The 16,499-nt window shown below is 53.1% G+C and overlaps 1 protein-coding gene across 1 annotated transcript; it reads right to left on the bottom strand.

The window, feature by feature from the left end:
• Positions 1-1,781: 1,781 nt before the first annotated feature.
• On the bottom strand, positions 1,782-16,173 carry DBH (dopamine beta-hydroxylase). Its single transcript, XM_074846246.1, has 12 exons — positions 15,832-16,173; positions 13,414-13,560; positions 11,772-12,029; positions 10,169-10,345; positions 9,618-9,720; positions 7,955-8,121; positions 7,115-7,258; positions 6,981-7,019; positions 5,959-6,018; positions 5,222-5,349; positions 4,441-4,600; positions 1,782-1,916 (listed from the first exon to the last, which is right to left on the bottom strand). The coding sequence occupies exons 1-12, from the start codon at positions 16,171-16,173 to the stop codon at positions 1,782-1,784; spliced, it is 1,860 nt and encodes a 619-aa protein (XP_074702347.1).
• Positions 16,174-16,499: the final 326 nt, after the last annotated feature.

The following is a 16,499-nucleotide window of genomic DNA, read 5'->3' as shown; positions in this document are numbered from 1 at the left end:
ACGGTGGTGCTGTGCAGCCCCTTGATGCTCAAGTGGGGAGAGATTGTCGTGTTGTGCCCCAGAGAATAAAAGAAACTCCCGAAGGCACGTGCCGTTGGGATCTGGGTCCTTGCTGCGCGTGTGTGTGTAGCCTCTGAATTCATAGAAGGAAAAGAGTTTGATGGATGTGTTTTGGCCCATGGCTGCTTTGCTGGTACTGTTTGTGTTTGTGTCCCCTCTGGGCTGCTCCTGGTACAGGCAGGACCAGCTCAGCGCTGTGGTGTAAGCTCGCCAACCGGGGCCCTGACACCAGGGCAGCCCTTGGCCCCTGGCCTCCGGCGGCTCCATGCTCCCGTCTGCTCTGCTGGCATCTTCCCGAAGGTCACCTTGGAGGTGGCTCTTTTTAGCTCCCGACAGAGAGGGGGATGCACACAGAGGCCAGACTGCGCGCTCTATCTTCAGTGGCGCAGCGAGGGCCTGATCTCTGGTGAAGCTTTCACCCACCTGAAGAAATAATCACACTGTCTGCTTTTCACTCTATTTCTCTTGACTAGGTTTGCTTGGTTTATACCCTCTTTAGAGCTGATTTCCAATTCCTTAGCCTTGTGCAACAAGCACCACGGGCAAGAGTTTGAACTCTCAGATGCTTTGGTTTTACCAGAAACATTAAAAGACAAGATTGGGATGAATTTTTCTCTGAATAGGAGGTGATTGCACTCCCTGATTCTGCCCAGGCAGAGGGGGTGGCAGTGATCCTGTCCATTTGTCCTGGGGATAAATGAGGGACCGAGCATGCTGCCTCCCTGCTGAGCCAGGGACCCACCACGTGTCTGCAAAGATAATGTTTTGCTTTAAAAAGACCTCTCTGATCCGCAGTGCTTTGACCTGAGGTTTTTCCCTTAAGCCCAAGGTGGCCGGGAGGGCAGGTTTCGGCTGCTGCCCTGCCCTGGATCCCACCCGCCCCAGGGCAGTGAGGGGCAGGTGCCTGGCTGGGATGGACAAGCTCTTCTGCAGCACCACCGGCCTTTCTTCTGCTCTTCCTGAGTATTTTCCCTTTGGAGCTCAACAGCAAAAAGCAATCTTTTATCTCTCTTTTTTTTTTTTTTTTTAACATGTAGGTATTTAATGAAGTTTTTCCTGCCGAAAGGTTTGTCTTTCCCCCCATATCCCTCCCCCCTTTCTAACCCCCACCACAGAGATATCATTTGTTCCTGGCCATTGGCATCTAGTGGCATCAAGACAAATAATCCCCAGCGCAGGGGAGTGGGAGGAGAAGCGTGGGGGGAGCCGCAGTCCCTGCAGCAGGGAGGTGAGCACCCGGTGGGCGTCACAGCATCCCTCCCTCCTTCCCTCCCTCCATCCCCGCCATGGGGAGGGCACCCACGGAGCCACCCTGAGCTAGACAGGACCGTGGGGCACTGGGAAGACTTGTACGCTGCTCTCACACAGGTCTTTTCTTTGTGCCTCAGTTTCCCTGTGGGAAAAGAAGCTTCTCCCCCCCTCCCCGAGACCGCGCTGGGTTCGGTACAATAGCAAACCTCCACATTATTATTCTGGGGGCGGAAAGCAGCATTACTCAGAGCCAGGATTGCTAATAACGCACTAAATATAGCACTTTCCATCTCCAGAGTACTTTCTGAACTCTAGCTCGTGAGCCCTAACCCCCTCCGGAGACAGGGGCCAGGGCACCCGCTGGCATCGCTGTGCGGGCAGGGATGCCGGGAGAGCAGCGAGATGACGTTCCCTGTGGATGCTCCTGCCTGGGGATGTTTCCTATCGCGGTGGAGGGAGCAGGTGTCGGGTCAGTCCCTCCTGAGCTTGCCCAGGTTGACGGGAACGGGGGCCGCAGGCTGAGGTGCCAGGGCAGGCGGGCAGCGAGGGACGGGCTCCCGCAGCCTCTTGGTGATGGTGGGGAGCAGCTGCTTCTCCCACTCACCCTGCAAGAGAAATCAGCACCGTGAGACCAATTAGGAGTTTTGGGTACTTGGAGACTCCGTGTTTCTCCCTGCTTGTAAAAATGAAATGATCTTTAATATTTGAAGTGTTTTTAGCCTGAACTAGGATGTTTTCTTATGAGATGTTACTAATTATTTGTATTGCAGAATCACCTACGCATCCCCTTAGTGGCACAGACATCTGCGGTGCACCACATTGCACAAACCCACCACAATTAGGGAGTTTCCACCCCAATAAGTGTTACCCACCAAATCAGATGGGGACAACTCAAACCAGGGAGTCCCACCGACCCACTGTGTTCACAGCCCAGCCCTGAAAAATGCTCTCTAGCAGGTATTGGCAGGAAGGTTGGTTGGAGGCGACATTTGCAGCGTGCCAGTGTGGATGTTCATATGCAGCTGCTGCGAAACAGGAGGGACGCAGCAGCCTGGATGAGGTGCTGCGGGGCAGAGCAGGGGAAGGGCTGTCACAGCCATCGGGGTTCAAGGTGACCATGGCCAGGACAAACCCCCAGCTCTGCACATGTATGGGGGCAGCTTGTCTTGGGGCTGTTCCCTACAATGTGCCGGAGTCAGACAGTGCCGAGCGCTGAGCCCGCCGGGCAGGATTTGGCTCAGATGTGATGTGTTGGTCTGGGTTAGTGGCCGGGTGAGACGCAGGCAGGGGCTGAGAGAGTGAAGGGGGGCTCGGTATGGGCTGAGCTCTGGTTCAGTGATGCTACAGTTTGGCTGCCGGCTGAGCGCTCATGCGGAAACATTGGTGAGAGGCTGAGCCGCAGCATGAGCAGGAGGAGGAAGGTCTGGAGAGGAGAGGTAGAGCTGTGAGTCATCGGCAAGAAGATGAAAGTTGAATTTATGTTTTCAGATTAAATTCCTTGTAGTATGTCAAGCGAAATGGACCAGAGCCTGCACCGGGACCAGGAAAACCCTTGGGGAAAGGTGGAGGGGGATGGAGGGACCCTCCCAAAGCACAGGGGGAGCGACTGGAGAGGGCACAGCATTGCAGGGGAGCACCAGCTGGAGAAACGACTGTTTTCCTGTACCTTTATGGCTTGAGAGAGCAGTTAAGCATGTTTAGGGTGCGCCTGCTCCAGGGCTCAGCCCCAGCCCTGAGCCCATCTGCTGTGGCGTTCTGCCCTGCTGGTACATCCCAAACCCTGTGTTCGCACCTTGCCAGCATCCTGCTTTTGGGGTAGATTAAAGGCATTTGGAGTGTCTGAATAGTTGTTATTTTCAGTGGTTTTGAGTGAAAATCTGAATATAGAGAGTATAGAGAGTTCACTGCAAGCCCTTACAGGTGCAGGGGACTTGGGGACAGCAACGTCCCTGCAGCCGCTCACAAGCGTTACCTTGAGATTTTGCTCAATAATTAACAGCCCTCAGGCCTTCCACAAATCGCGTCAGGTTTGGGATTGCTGAACTGCAAAAGCATGAGCTTAATTAGAGGCTGGTGCTTTTCTCTTGGCAGAAATAGTGTGGAATAAATGAGATGTCTTAAAATCGGACTCGCTCTGAAAACACCAGCAGAGCAGGAGGGACAGCTCAGCTCCTTCTCCCTTGATGCCATGCTCGTGACCCACTTTGTGCCAGCATCAGATCTGCTCTGCTCAGGTGTCTTCTGGCCACCCCCATACCTCTCTGAAATCAAGAGTTGCTTAGGCTGTGGTTAAGAGGCTTAATTCATAATTCTGCCACTGCACAAAACTTCTGCACCACTTCTGTCCCTGCAGCAGGGCTCAGCATGGCCGAGAGGTGCTGGCTCTCCAGTCCCAGGGAACTGGAAAGGTTTCTGTCCCTCCAGAGCAGACTTTGCTAAAGTGGGTTTACCAGGAGAGAAAGCTGATGGTCTTCCCTGCAATCAGCTCGGCATCCTCCAGCGCTGCAATGGATAACGGATTGTTTAAGTTTATTGCACTGATGAACAGTGTCAGGAACTGATGGTGATAGGGACCATCAGTGGTTTTAAATCTTCATTATCATCATTGTCATGACCAACATGCCTGGACCCAGGTTTTTTTTAAAGATCTTGTGGCCCTTTATCCTTCACGTTTTGCTGGATCACTGTGTTTGGAGACTGCACAGATGCTGTACGTAATGAGCTCTCTCTGCTGGGACCCGATGTGATTTGCCAAAAATCCTAAAAACCACCTCACGTTTCTCCTCAGCTCTGGAGCTAGCCCTGCTTTAACGCTTAGCAAAAGCAGCCTCAAAATTGCTTTATGCAAATGCATCTCCTAATTGAATCTGGCCAAGCACATCCACAGCAGGCTCGTGCCATATTGTTTTAAACACCGGGGCTGAGCTGGGCTCAGTGTCCTCCTGGTGCCGGGGGTTCCCCGGGCAGCTCCAGCTCCCTGCCCCGAGCCCACCAGCTGCAGCCGTGTCCCAAGCACCGGAGACCTGTCCCGTCTCATCGGGGTCACCCTGTGGCACAGCCCTGTCAAGCTGCTTTTTACCTATGGACAGGAGTTTTGCTGTGAAGCTTTGGTTGTGAAGCTCTACGTACCGGGAACCGGACGGCTGAGGATTTGTTGCAGTGCACTGAGATTGGAGCGAAGGTGTAGAGGGATTTCAGCACATCTCTGTTGAATGTGTTCCAGGGGACAGAGAAAAACTGCTCTGGGACGGAGACCTGCGGGCACATGCAGACCTCCTCGTCGTTAAACCTGGGGCAGGAGAAATGCCACAGTGAAACGTGGCAGTGCTGTCCCCTTTCAGCACTTGGATGTCTAATTCCTCCCTGCCTAAAGCTCGGCCTGGAACAGCTCTGAAGTTGGTGTTGGGAGCAGGAAGAGCCTCGTGCAGCTGGCACCTTTGGGTGAAGATTTGGGGCCAGCCAGACTGCCCGTCAGCAGGACACCCTGTGCAAGGTCAGCATCTCGCCCCTCTCATCGTGGGTGAATGAGCCGCAGCCTGCTTCTCTGGCAGGGATGCCTGGCCTCTACCTTGGGTTGTAAGAAGTATTTTGCACATGAGCAGTTGGCCATGCACTGACTCTTGCTGGGAAGTCCCTCCCCGGGAATGCTCTCCCTTCCTGGTGGTTCTCCCTACGCAGCCGTCCTCAAAGCCTGGGTTTGGCTGCAGCTCTGGGGGCAGGGGAGAGCAGGGCTGTGCTCCAGCTCGCAGCCACAGCTCCTGAAACCCACACTGCCAGAGTGCCCCCACACACCTACTGCATGGCCAGCACCTCCAACCCCACTTTTTAAACCTTTTTTTTCCAGTGTTACTAGCAAAGGGCTCTTCAACGGTCCCTCTCCCCTCAGCACCACCATGCAGGGGCTCTGTACCTGTTGACGAGGTTGAAGTATCGGTGCAGGTAGCCTGGATCCACAGCGCTTTTGCAGAGCTCCAGCTCTGTCTGGGGGTAGTAGTGCACATAGTTCACACACATCTCCTCCAGGATGCCAAACCCACCCTGTAGCATAGACACGGAGTGTTGGCAGCGGGGTCTGGCTCTGCCCTGCCAGAGCTGCGCAGGCAGCAGGGAGGGCAGGGGGGTCATGAAGGCACAAAGCTCACACCTGTGTGCACACACATACACGTACACACACACATATATATATACACACCCCCCTTCAGGTGCATGGGATGGGGATGCTCATCTGCCCTTTACGCAAGGACAGACTTTCAGGCTAGATTGTGTGGTTTACATTAAAATGCAGATTTCTTATAATCCCTCTGCTATATTTAGCTTTGTCCCTGTTGATGGTACCTCTGACAGGCTCTTTTTTTGCTGCCTATATAAGAAAATAACATGCACTGTCAAAAAATGCCACTTCTCTTTAATTACAATTAATCCCCAGTGGAACAGTTTGTGATGGGAATTAGAGTGACATGTACTACTTCTCAATTAGCACCTTAACATCCCCGCTGCAGGCAGCAGAGCCTTGTGGTCTCGCTTCTTTACCACCCTCCCTCTGTTTTCTGGCTGTGATTCAGCCTGGGCTCATGCAGGGGCTCACTTTGGGGGTGCCCCCAACCCTGGGGTGCAAATAGAGGCAGTTGAGCTCTTCCCCCCACTCACCACAGTGGCTCGGCTGCGGTCCTCCGTGTTGTATGTGCATGTTGTGATGAGTTCGTCACCCTGGGGGGTTTGAACAGAGACACGTGTAGGTGTGAGAGTGCAGAGTTTCCCCTCTCCGATGAGCAAATTTGGAGACCAGGGAGTTTGTAACGTAGCAGATCTCTGCTCCCTGTCGCGGTGCCAGCCCGCGGGCAGCCTGTTTCCCTGCCAGCACTGGCTGCGGTGCCGAAGGAGCCTTTGCTAAACTTGCATCCCCTGGGGAGATTCCCTAGGACGGTGTTGCTTTCCTCACTTTCTAAGAATTTCTGCAGGGCTGAAGCACCTAAAAAATGCACTTAGGCAATATTTTGAATTGCTAAACCTACACGCAACTTGATGGCACAACTGCCTCCCGCCACGGTCTGTGCCGGGGCCCGTGGGGGCATCCTGGGGTGCAGCCCTGGGTATGGTTTCCATTGAAATTGAGTCTTTGTAGTGGTGTCTTGGGGCATGATGGATCCCATAGGTGCCCTCCACTTTGCAGCCGGGTCCTTCCTCACCCCTACAGCATGCTCAGTCTCTGTTTTACCACCCACTCCCACCACATTTGCTGCCATATCTCTTCCTCTCCTTCTAGCAAGCAAGGAGGGAGGGGGCACCTCCAGTGCATGCACAGTTCACCCTCACCCCCTCCCCACAAGCCTCCCTCTGCAAGAGGAAGCCCAGCTAAATTAGATGCTTAATTTAGCTCCCGGCACGCTTCAGGTGCCCACACACCGGTTTTGTGCCATGTTCGATGAGCCGTGGTGTCCCCAAGGCACCCACGCAGGGGTGGCAGATATGACCTGGGGACTGGGGGGGGGGAGCATGTTCTCCTGCAGCGCCCGGGAGGTCCCAGATGGCAGCAGGTGCCTGTGCGTGGGCAGGGGCTGCCATCGGCGGGGGGATGAGGTGGTGGAAAGGAGGCAGGAGTCTCAGGGCTGCGGGATCAGGGGAAGGTCTTGCGCTATTTGGAAGCCACCATGGTTTTTGGAGCCACTCACTGGAAAAACTGCAACCACCTCCTTCAGCATGCGGATCTCCTGGGAGGGAAGGAAAGGGGCCACATCAGAGGAACCCATGCCTGGGGCAGCCCCACGGGTGACATCCAGCCATAACCCCCCGCAGCCCCCTGTACCTGGAAGTGAGGGCTGTAGTGACTGTCAGCATTCACGACCTGCCGCTCTCTCCCGTCCCGAGACAGCACTGTCACCACTTTTCTTCCTGCCAGGTGAGTGTGGAGCTGGGAGGCGAAGATGTGGATGCCGGCAGTGGGTAGAGCCTGGGGGAAGGATGGCTCAAGCCCCTGTGCCCGACCCCGTCCCACTCCCCTCCCTTGCTGTGTGCTCAGGACTGACAGTCCCTGTGTTGGCTCCCACACGGGGGTTTTCAGGGATTGCTGTACCCTTGGAGCAGCGTAGAATTGAGCTGCCAAATCCAATGTATGTGCTGCTGTGCCCTAAGTCAGCACGAGCAGCTGAGCCGGACGCTGCTTGCTTCCTTGCCTTTGTGAGCAGTGGCACAAATGGTTCCTTTTGGGTAAGCCCTACAAAAACATCCACTAAAACTTTCCTGAGAGCAAGGTGGGCATTTTGAAACTATCTTTGAGAGAGCTCTTGGTGAGCTCCTTGGCAGCAGAGACCAATCTTCCCACCTCTGTGGGGGAAGGCAGTGCTGGGGCACAGCCAGCTGGGCAGTGAGTTTTATGGGAATGGTACCCTGGGGAGCCGGAGCAGATGGTTCCCCAGGAGAGCAGCTTCGAGGGGGATTCAGTGCATCCCGACCAGCTGCTTGCTGTTTGTACACAGCAGATTTTTCTTTCCAGCGCAACCTCGTGGTAAGGGGTTTGGGGAGTTTAAAACTGGGAATTGGGAGCCTGGTACTCAGTGTCATATCACTGCTGCCTGGGACCTGGGAAAAGCCGTTTGCAACCTCTCTTCTACAAGGTGAAGCTGAGGTGGAGGGGATGGGCACTCACCAGCTGGGTGCATTTGTCAGTGCAATAGCCCGTGAGGATGAAGGCGTCCTCGCCCGGGGGAATGGCCATCACTGGCGTGTAGACCAAGCCCAGCTCCATGATGCCAGCGTCGTACTGTCGCAGGGAGGCCGTGTAGTAGAGGCGGATCCCCGAGGAGTCGTGGCGACCTAGCGGGTGAGAGGACGAGGCTGCAAGTCACCATGGGAGAAGTGACAGATGCCAGGACAAGGTTAGGAGTGAAAAATGATGCTGTGCTGCAGTGGGGAGAGGCACACCAGCCTCTTGCTTGCAGTTTTCTTCATGCGTGCGGTTCTTACTGTTTTTAAATCCTAGATATTTTCATGCAAGTAGCCCCAGACATGTGCCTGGTCCCCTAGAGAGCCAGGTAAGGAATGCTGATGGAGAGCCCAAAGCAGAACAGATCATGAGGTGCTTTGGAGAACTCCCTCAGAAATATGGCTCATTGCATCTTCTTTACCTGATGCATCCAAAAAAGCTAAGGCCATGCTGTTACTGGGGGCCTGGCAGGAGGAGATGTGCCCACGGAGCAAGTACTCCTTGCATTTGGAAAGGTTCTGGTCTCTCTTGCATTTGAGATTTCTCCATTTAACCTCCCCTCAGGAGCTGGTGGGAGCTGGAGAAGACCCTGTGCCCATGATGTGCTCTGGCAGATGCTGACCGTGGGGCAGGCAGAGGCAACAGCCAGCTCTGCAGAGATGCAGAGCCGAGCTCTGGCTCCCATTTGCCACCCAGCTCTGTGAGCAAAGGCAAAGGGCAGGTTCAGTAGGTCAGGAGGGGTTCAGGCCAGCTTTGAACTCCCTGTCTCTGGGCTGGAGCCCACACAGGGATAAGAATAATGGGGGAGACACTATTGGTTAACATGCAAAACCAGATAAATTATGAAAGATGTGAGCTCCATATTTATAGACGTGTTTCTTCTCGAGTTGCCGAATGTGCTATGATTGATCTACAGTACATATGCTCCGGTCTCCTAAAAATACACTTGGTTAGTCAAGAAGCTACTTGTTTTTATGTTAATGAAGAAACTGGGTTGTTTGGAATCCTTTTTTTTTTTTAAATGTGTCTCCTGACAATGTTATCGAAGCAGGAGTACCAGTAAAACAACATCTAAATTCCCCCATCCTCAGCCAGGCTGGTGCTGTCTCTCTGGTGACTTTGGCACCACTGTTGCTCCTGGCTCTGAGCTCAGACCCACCACCACCACCTTGCACAGAAATTGGAGGGACATCCTGTGACAGCCCAGCTAAACACTGCTGTTGCCTTGGATCATGGTCCTGCAGGAATGATGTGTAAGGGGCAGTTTTCTGTCTGCAGGGCTGCAGACTCAGCCAGGCTCCCTTCCCCGAGCATCCCTCCCCCACCGCTGTGCATGCACAAGGATGGGTCCAGCCTCTGCTGAGGATGACTTTGCTGAGACCAGACAGGCAGCAGCATGTGGGGATTTAACATATTCCTCCCACTAGGACAGATCTGGACCATTAGGCCTCCAGAAAGTTGCAAACAGGGATATGATTTTAGCCAGGTTTTCTCCTGCATGAAACCTGGAGCCCTCTCCAGCAGGGTGGCAGACCCTGGCGTTGGCCCAGCTCTCCTGCCACTGCCTCTCCGGGGAGGCACTGGGCACCGCCATGCGCCCACTCACCTTCGAACACCAGGGGATTGTGGTAATGAATCTCAAGGCGCAAATATCTGGAGGAGCCCGAGCCACCGAAGGCAAGACCTGCTTCTTCAGGGTAGTAGAAAGCCTGGAGGCAGAGGGAGGGTGTTAGGGGAGCAGTGGGGTGGCTTTCCTGGGGACAAGGCTAAAAAGCCTAAGGAAAATGTCTGGGCGTAATCCTGACCCCCACCGTGGGCTGAGGGACATGGCTTGTGCTCTTGGTTGCACTTGGTGAGCTGGTCTTGCTTCTAAAGGCTTCCCACATGCTGGCATGTACATGCAATGGCATAACAACTGAGTAGGGGCATCACACCGATGTATGGTACTGAGGAGGTGGGCTGGGGTGAGGTGGAAACTCAGACATCAAGGGGATGGGGAGGTCAGACAGGGCTGAACCCAAATCCCAGCAGAGAACGGGGTTGGGGCAGCCTGCATGGGGCAATCCCAAAGTGGGATTGGGAAGGGTCAGGACGCAGCAGGATAGCACCCCGGAGCAAAGTTTTCATCCAGTGTTGGGGGCCCCATCTCGCACCCACCTGAGCTCCCATGGCCCACGCCGCAAGCACGTGCCTGCAGTAGTTGAGCCGGTCTGGCTTCATCTTGGAGTCGCAGGGCCCGTTGTAACGGGGGAAGCTATCGAACTCGGCAGCGCACTGGAAGACTTCCATGTGGTGGACCAGGGCCTCGTTGCCCGCCGTGATCACTGGCTCGTACTGCAAAGCAGCATCCAAGAAGGAGGACACATTAAGACGGTTTGAGAGCTCATCCCTGAGGGCTGCTGTCTGTGCAGGCTCCACAAGGACCCCAAGGCAGGTATGTCTGCTATCCATTACTGAATTGGAGACAGTTTCTGCCGCGTTATGGGGAGGGAAGGTTGCTCTGGGCGTGAGGCACCAAGGGCCAAGAGCTCTTGGTTGGCTTTGGGATCAACCCAGAGTCCACCAGAACCCACAGAGAAACATCTCATCCCTTCTCCAGTGACAGATGCACCTGATCAGCAGAAGATCTTAGTGTCCTTTGTGATGACTGAGTCCCTTGGCAGTTTTGCAGGGCTGAGGTTCCTGGGCACATTGCTTTTTCCTAAAGAGGGTCCTGGCCATGTTGCGATAGCTCTGCCCACAGCTATTGGGTTTCGTTTCTAGCCAACGGCTGCTCAGGGCACAGGAAGGGGGATTTGGGGTAGAAAGAGTGACTTCAAACAAGCCTGAGGAACAGCTCTGGCTCAAAGCGCCAGCTGTAGAAGGGATCTGCAGCAGCGGGAAGGTATCAGGAGTTACGCACTTTTTACTTACACACAGATGATTCATTTCACACCATCTGTTGGGGAGAAAATCCTCCTTCTGAGTTTTCCTTTGCAATGTCGTCTCTCCCCTGTAAATCACTGAGCACTGGCTTCAGCTCATGTGTCAGGTTTTCCCTCTCCCCGTCGTGTGGTTTTGACTCTGGGTGTGCCAGATCATCTGCTAAGCCACCTCCACGCCTGCCGGGGTGATGCTCTCCCCGCAGCTCGTGATGGGCGGTCAGACTGGCGTTACTCCTGCCTTTCCCCAGCACTAGGCTGCCTGCAGGTTTCTGCCTCCCCTTTGGGGGAGGTGACCCAAGCATGTGTAACACGTCTGGGCAAAGCGCATAAGTTGAATTTATGTCTGTAACCCTGGGGTTTTTTTTTTGGAGTATGCTAAATCTTTTAGAAGTCAGTTCATATCCTGGCTCGCTCTGCCCTGCTCTTGCCAGCCCTGTTCCTTTGTTTCCCATGTTTATATATTCCTCGTGGCTCACTGTGTGCCATAATCCTGCCACGGGTCTGTCCTTGATGGCTACAGCTCTGCCTTCTGCAGGGGGTCAGCTCTGCAAGGGAGCTGCTCTCAGCCCTGGTACCTGCTTGCTGTGCTGGGTGGAAAGTCACGAACCTGCCACCTCCTGCTGAGAAACTTCTGATTCTGGGTTTTTTTAGGAGACATGAGAATGTTATTGGCTGGTGGGATGGCTCTGGGAGATGTTTTGGTACCATGTTGGGAAAGACGTATGGGTCTGAAAGCCTCCCTGTGAAAGGGCAGGGAAGAGGTGGACTTTGCAGAATGGCTGAACATGATTGCTGATCTGCACCAGCGAAAGCAGCCCTCTTCTCCTGCCTCTTACCATGATAATGTGATGTTTGGGGAATTTGTGTGGGAGCTCTGCCATGTAACACCAGTAGGTTGTCTCCTGGCTGGGAATGACAACGTCAGGGGCCGTTATCTCCATCGTCTTCATGTCCCTGGGCAGTTCAGGGATGGTGATGTTGGGCTTTAGCAGCTGCACCCTCTGCAGTCCCCTGTGGATGGCAGAGATGTTGATGGCTTGGAGAGAATGGACCGGTTTGTCCAGGATCCCGTAGATAAGGTGCACGGTGCCATCCTGAAGTGAGAGCAAAGTATATCAGTTGGTTTTTCATGCAAGAACGTGAACTGCATGGACCATTAGCACCAGTATTGGTGGCATGAATCCAGGAATGGGCCTTTTGACCCATCCCCAGATGGGAAGCCACCCTGACTTCACCAGTAGCTCACTTTGCTGTTCTGTCCCAGAAAGACTGTAGATTTCAAGGCATTTTTTTGGCTGACGTGATCACGGAGGGTTCCCTACCAGCTGGGAGAGTCTGAAAAGTTTTCCCTAGATGGCATCAGTTCTGTAAGGGTAACATCTCCTCTCTGCTCTTTCAGAGTCCTTTATTCCTCCTGAGCTCCAGCCTGGGACAACCACATTGGTTAAGGGCTCATCCCACCCTGCGTCCTGGCCCTAGCAATGGCCATGGGCAGCAGTCTGGGGAGAAACAGCAGAAAAAAGACTTCTCCCTGAAATCCTCCCTTTCTGCCAGTGTCTGTTGGAGGGGTACTGCAAGAAGCTCTGCTGAAAGTCTACTGCAAGCAAGGAAGGTGCTGCTGAACCTGGTGAGCCCTGGACAGGAGATAAGGAAGAAAGGAAAAAGAGCATAATATTTTCTTAAAGGATCAGAGAATGAAGACCTGAAAGTCTTTTCTTGGTTCACACACAGATTTTTTTCTTCCAGGGCTCTCTGTGTTTTGGCAGACAGTAGACATTTCTCACCATAAGACAAGCTTTTGAAAACTGGCAACAAAAGCTCAAGGATGCTCTGTGCCCACGTTGGCTTTAAAATATCCTGCCCACCAAAGTCTTTCATCTGAAATGAGCCTTGCACCGATTCCTGCCCGCACCCAGGGTCTATGGCTGTGACTCTGAAGCTCTTCAACATCCCCAATGGGGAGGTTTCCCCCAAACCCCATTTCGTGGGGGAGCAGTGAATGCAGACCCAGAGAGACTTCACTGAACCACACACAGTCACACCGCAGCAGCTCTATTTGCCTTCCCTTTGCTCTATCTCCTGCCAAAATCCTCCTCTTTGCCTCCTGTTGAACAATACCAACACCTCTTTGTAACACTCCAAACAGTTGGCTCCAGACGGCAAACCGGAGTGATGCAGGAGGGTATTTATATAGACCTAACACATGCTTAACAGGAGCGGATGATGCAAACGAGCTAAAATCTACACTTTATAGAAGTTTAGAAGGGGTTGTAAATAGATTGTGCCAAACATTACTCATGTCCCAGGACTGACATCTGTAGCACGTTTCCTTTCTGCCTTAGACAGCACAAATGCCTGATACTGTCCCTGAAACAAAACACTGGTCAGGTATAATGATGCGGGTTGGGGTTTGGAGCTCTGCCCCAGGGCTGGGATAGGGCTGGGGGGTGCTATAGTGGGGTGAGGATGATGCTGTACCTCTATAAGGTAGTCCTTGGGGTCACAGGTGCTGAAGGCTCTTCTGAAGAGGAGGTAGAGCCCCTCAGGAGCCCTCCGAGCCCCGAGGAGCTGATAGTCCTGCTGCGAGTCCATGTGGAGCTGCCCCTTGTTATCACTCCAGGCATCCTGTGGGAAGAAGAGCAGCCCCCTAAGCCCCACACAGCCCGAGGACCCCACGGCGGTGACCTCCAGCGGTACCGCGGGCCGTGAGGTCCTCCTTCTCATCACCCTCCAGTTGGTTCACCCTCCGCATCCCAGAGGTGGAGGGAGCCTGTGTTTTGGTTGCCCCATGCTCCCCTCCAGCAGCCCACGGGCAGAGCCGTGCCAGCATGGCCCCTGTCACGAGACCCTTGGTGCTCAGCACAGGCAGACCTGTGAAATACATGACCCAGCATTCGTAGTCAAAGAAAGACCCTTACAAGTTGAGATGCGACTGGGGGGAAAGGACATGAGGGGAGGAAAGCCTGCAGGGACACGTGAAGGTGTTGCATCAGTCTGTGCTGTGTTTTGGGTGTCTTTGGCTGGGGGGGACCTTCTGGTGGGGGGTGATGTGCTCTCCAAGACCCAGCTGCTCTCAATTTAAGATCAGACCCTTGCTGGGCTGTAATGTCAGCCCTAGAAATTGCTACCCCTCTTCAAAATCCTGAATTTGTTGTGGCCAGATTGTTTTAGCAGCCCAGCAAGGCCTCCCAAAAACTGCTCATTGTTGACAATGGTGACAAAGCCAGAAAGAGAAGCAAAGCAGTAGGTTACTCCTGTGTTTAAGGATTTGAAGGTTTGGAGCATAAAATCCTGCAATAATTTGGATTTGAACAGTTTTGTTGTCTTGATCTTTTGCATCTCCTGTTGCTATCTTTTATTTACTGAGAAAAGGCAGTTAAGAAGTACCTCACTGTATGTACACAAGTGGCACGGGTTGTCTTATCTTGGGGGAAAAAACAGAAGAAAAAGAGTAAAGTATCTTGGCATTATTTCAGCCAGAAGTATAGAGTGATATTTCGAGAACATATTGTCCTTAGAGGGGGAGAGTAAAATCAGCTACATGAAGCTAGCATGACATTTGTTTTCATAGGAATATGGTGTGCGAATTAATCTTGTGGTACATGGGAGGTTAAGCAAATTTGGATCTTTAACAGCTGACATACTTATCCAGAAGAAAAGCTTCTGGGAGGGAGAAAACCAGGACTGGAGAGATTTATAGAAATCTCCTTGCAGGATGCTGTTCAGCACCAACAGCAAGAGAAAGCCCAAATGCTGCCTGGTGTTTAATTCAGTGCTGCTTGTCTTTCAGTGGGCACGTGAAGGCAGATTAGAAACGATCCTTTATGTTTTTTAACATGATGCTGTGAAATACTGTAGCTTTCGGGCCACCACACATCCTGAATGGCTGGCAATTAACAGGAAAACAGTACAGATAATAAGCCCTTCTTTTCATCCTTTCATTACACTGCAGATCACATTGCGGCTGATGTGAAAGAATGTATTTTATGGCTAATTTGAGGTAAGCAGAGAGGTAAAATTTAACTTACTGGAAAGCCTCACACAGGGAAAAATGGGAATTGGTTTCTGCAGCCAAGCGCAATTGCAATAAGCCTAACTGGTGGTCTGGGGATAAATAGCTGCTGGAGAGCACGGGGCAGTTACTGTAACTGCAGCCCCGGTGGAAAGACAAAGCAAACAAGAACCTGGACAAAGACTGTGTTAGCAAGGACAGCAATTTGCAACAGCAATATCAAACAGCAAAATTAGAAATGAGTTCCCCTCCATCTGCTACCACCAGGCATTTACATACTGCCCAAACAGATTTGCATGTTTAATTTCTGCTAACACCGCGCGGCTGGCAGGCAGCCGTCAGGTTGTGTTTTCCTGTGTCCTGTTGATCTCTGCGATGGCATCGAACAGGACTCGCAGCTGGGTTATTGGTGCTGGCAGGAGCAGCCTTCCTGGAGGATAACTTTTGCCCTGTCTCAAAGTCATTAACGGGAGTTGTGGTTAATTTTTAATGTGACTGGCAGCAGCGCACAAGTGAACCAAGGTGTTGGTGCATCCTGCCTGCGCGTGTGTGAGCTGGTCTGTGCATCCACCTCTTGGAGCTCTTTGCAGCTAAACACAGCAGAGACATCCAGGTTCTGGTTCCCCTCAGCCTTGCTGTTGTGCTGATGTATTTTTTCTTTTTGGGTTTAAGATCCTATGCCAAACTCATAGTGTAGACCTGATCTGTGGGTCCCTCTGGGCTAGAGACCCCCAAGCCCTTTTGGACCCCTTCCACCTGAGCAGCGAGAGCGGTCCAGCATGCACCATGCCCTGGATCAGCCCCGCTCCTTCAAACCACGGGCTCCACCCCACCCATGGGGAGGCAACCCCAAAAGCAGCCATGCAAACACACAAGAGACTCACCCCAAAATAGGAATTGTGCCCATCGCTCCAGAGCACAGCTAGGTCCGCATTCTCAAACTCGCCCCTGTCCGACATCCCGAAGAGGAGCCCAAACTGCAAGTCCCTGATGAGGAGCTGGAAATGCACGTCTTGCTCAGGATAGCTGACATTCCAGGAGAGCTCGAGCAGCCCCTGGGAATCGAGGGGCACCTTGTAGGGAAAATCGCTCCCGTGGGGTGCTGAGCCCTGCAAGGCCACCACCAAGATGACCAGGAACACCGCGATCATGGTGAAGTACATGGATGCCACTTCCCGCAGCTTGAAGCTGGGGCAGCGGCAGGACTTGCTCCCGGATGTCTGCATGCTGGGCAGGACGGACCTGCACGCCTGGCTTTGCCCATTTATGCGCTGGCCCTCCTGGGCAAGCCGGGTAAGTGATACTCTTTAATTGCATTTGGTTGTTGGGAAATTGGTTTGTTGTATTGACCCCCCCACCTCCTGGCCAAACACTTGTCATTCGCTGCCTCCCCTTAATTGGCTCTAATTGCACATGGACATTATCAATAGCAATTGAATTCGACTGGGCTGATGTTATTCGCTCTTAAATCTTCCTTAGTGGCTGGAAAGGGCTGTTTACTCGCAAGCTGCTCTTGCTGAGCCCTGCGTGGACACGCTGTGCCCTGCTTGCG

The sequence above is a fragment of the Strix aluco genome, chromosome 20, assembly GCF_031877795.1.
Source record: "Strix aluco isolate bStrAlu1 chromosome 20, bStrAlu1.hap1, whole genome shotgun sequence".
Taxonomy (NCBI): domain Eukaryota; kingdom Metazoa; phylum Chordata; class Aves; order Strigiformes; family Strigidae; genus Strix; species Strix aluco.
The sequence above is the reverse complement of the archived record's forward strand: the minus strand, read 5'-3'. Positions and strand labels throughout refer to the sequence as shown.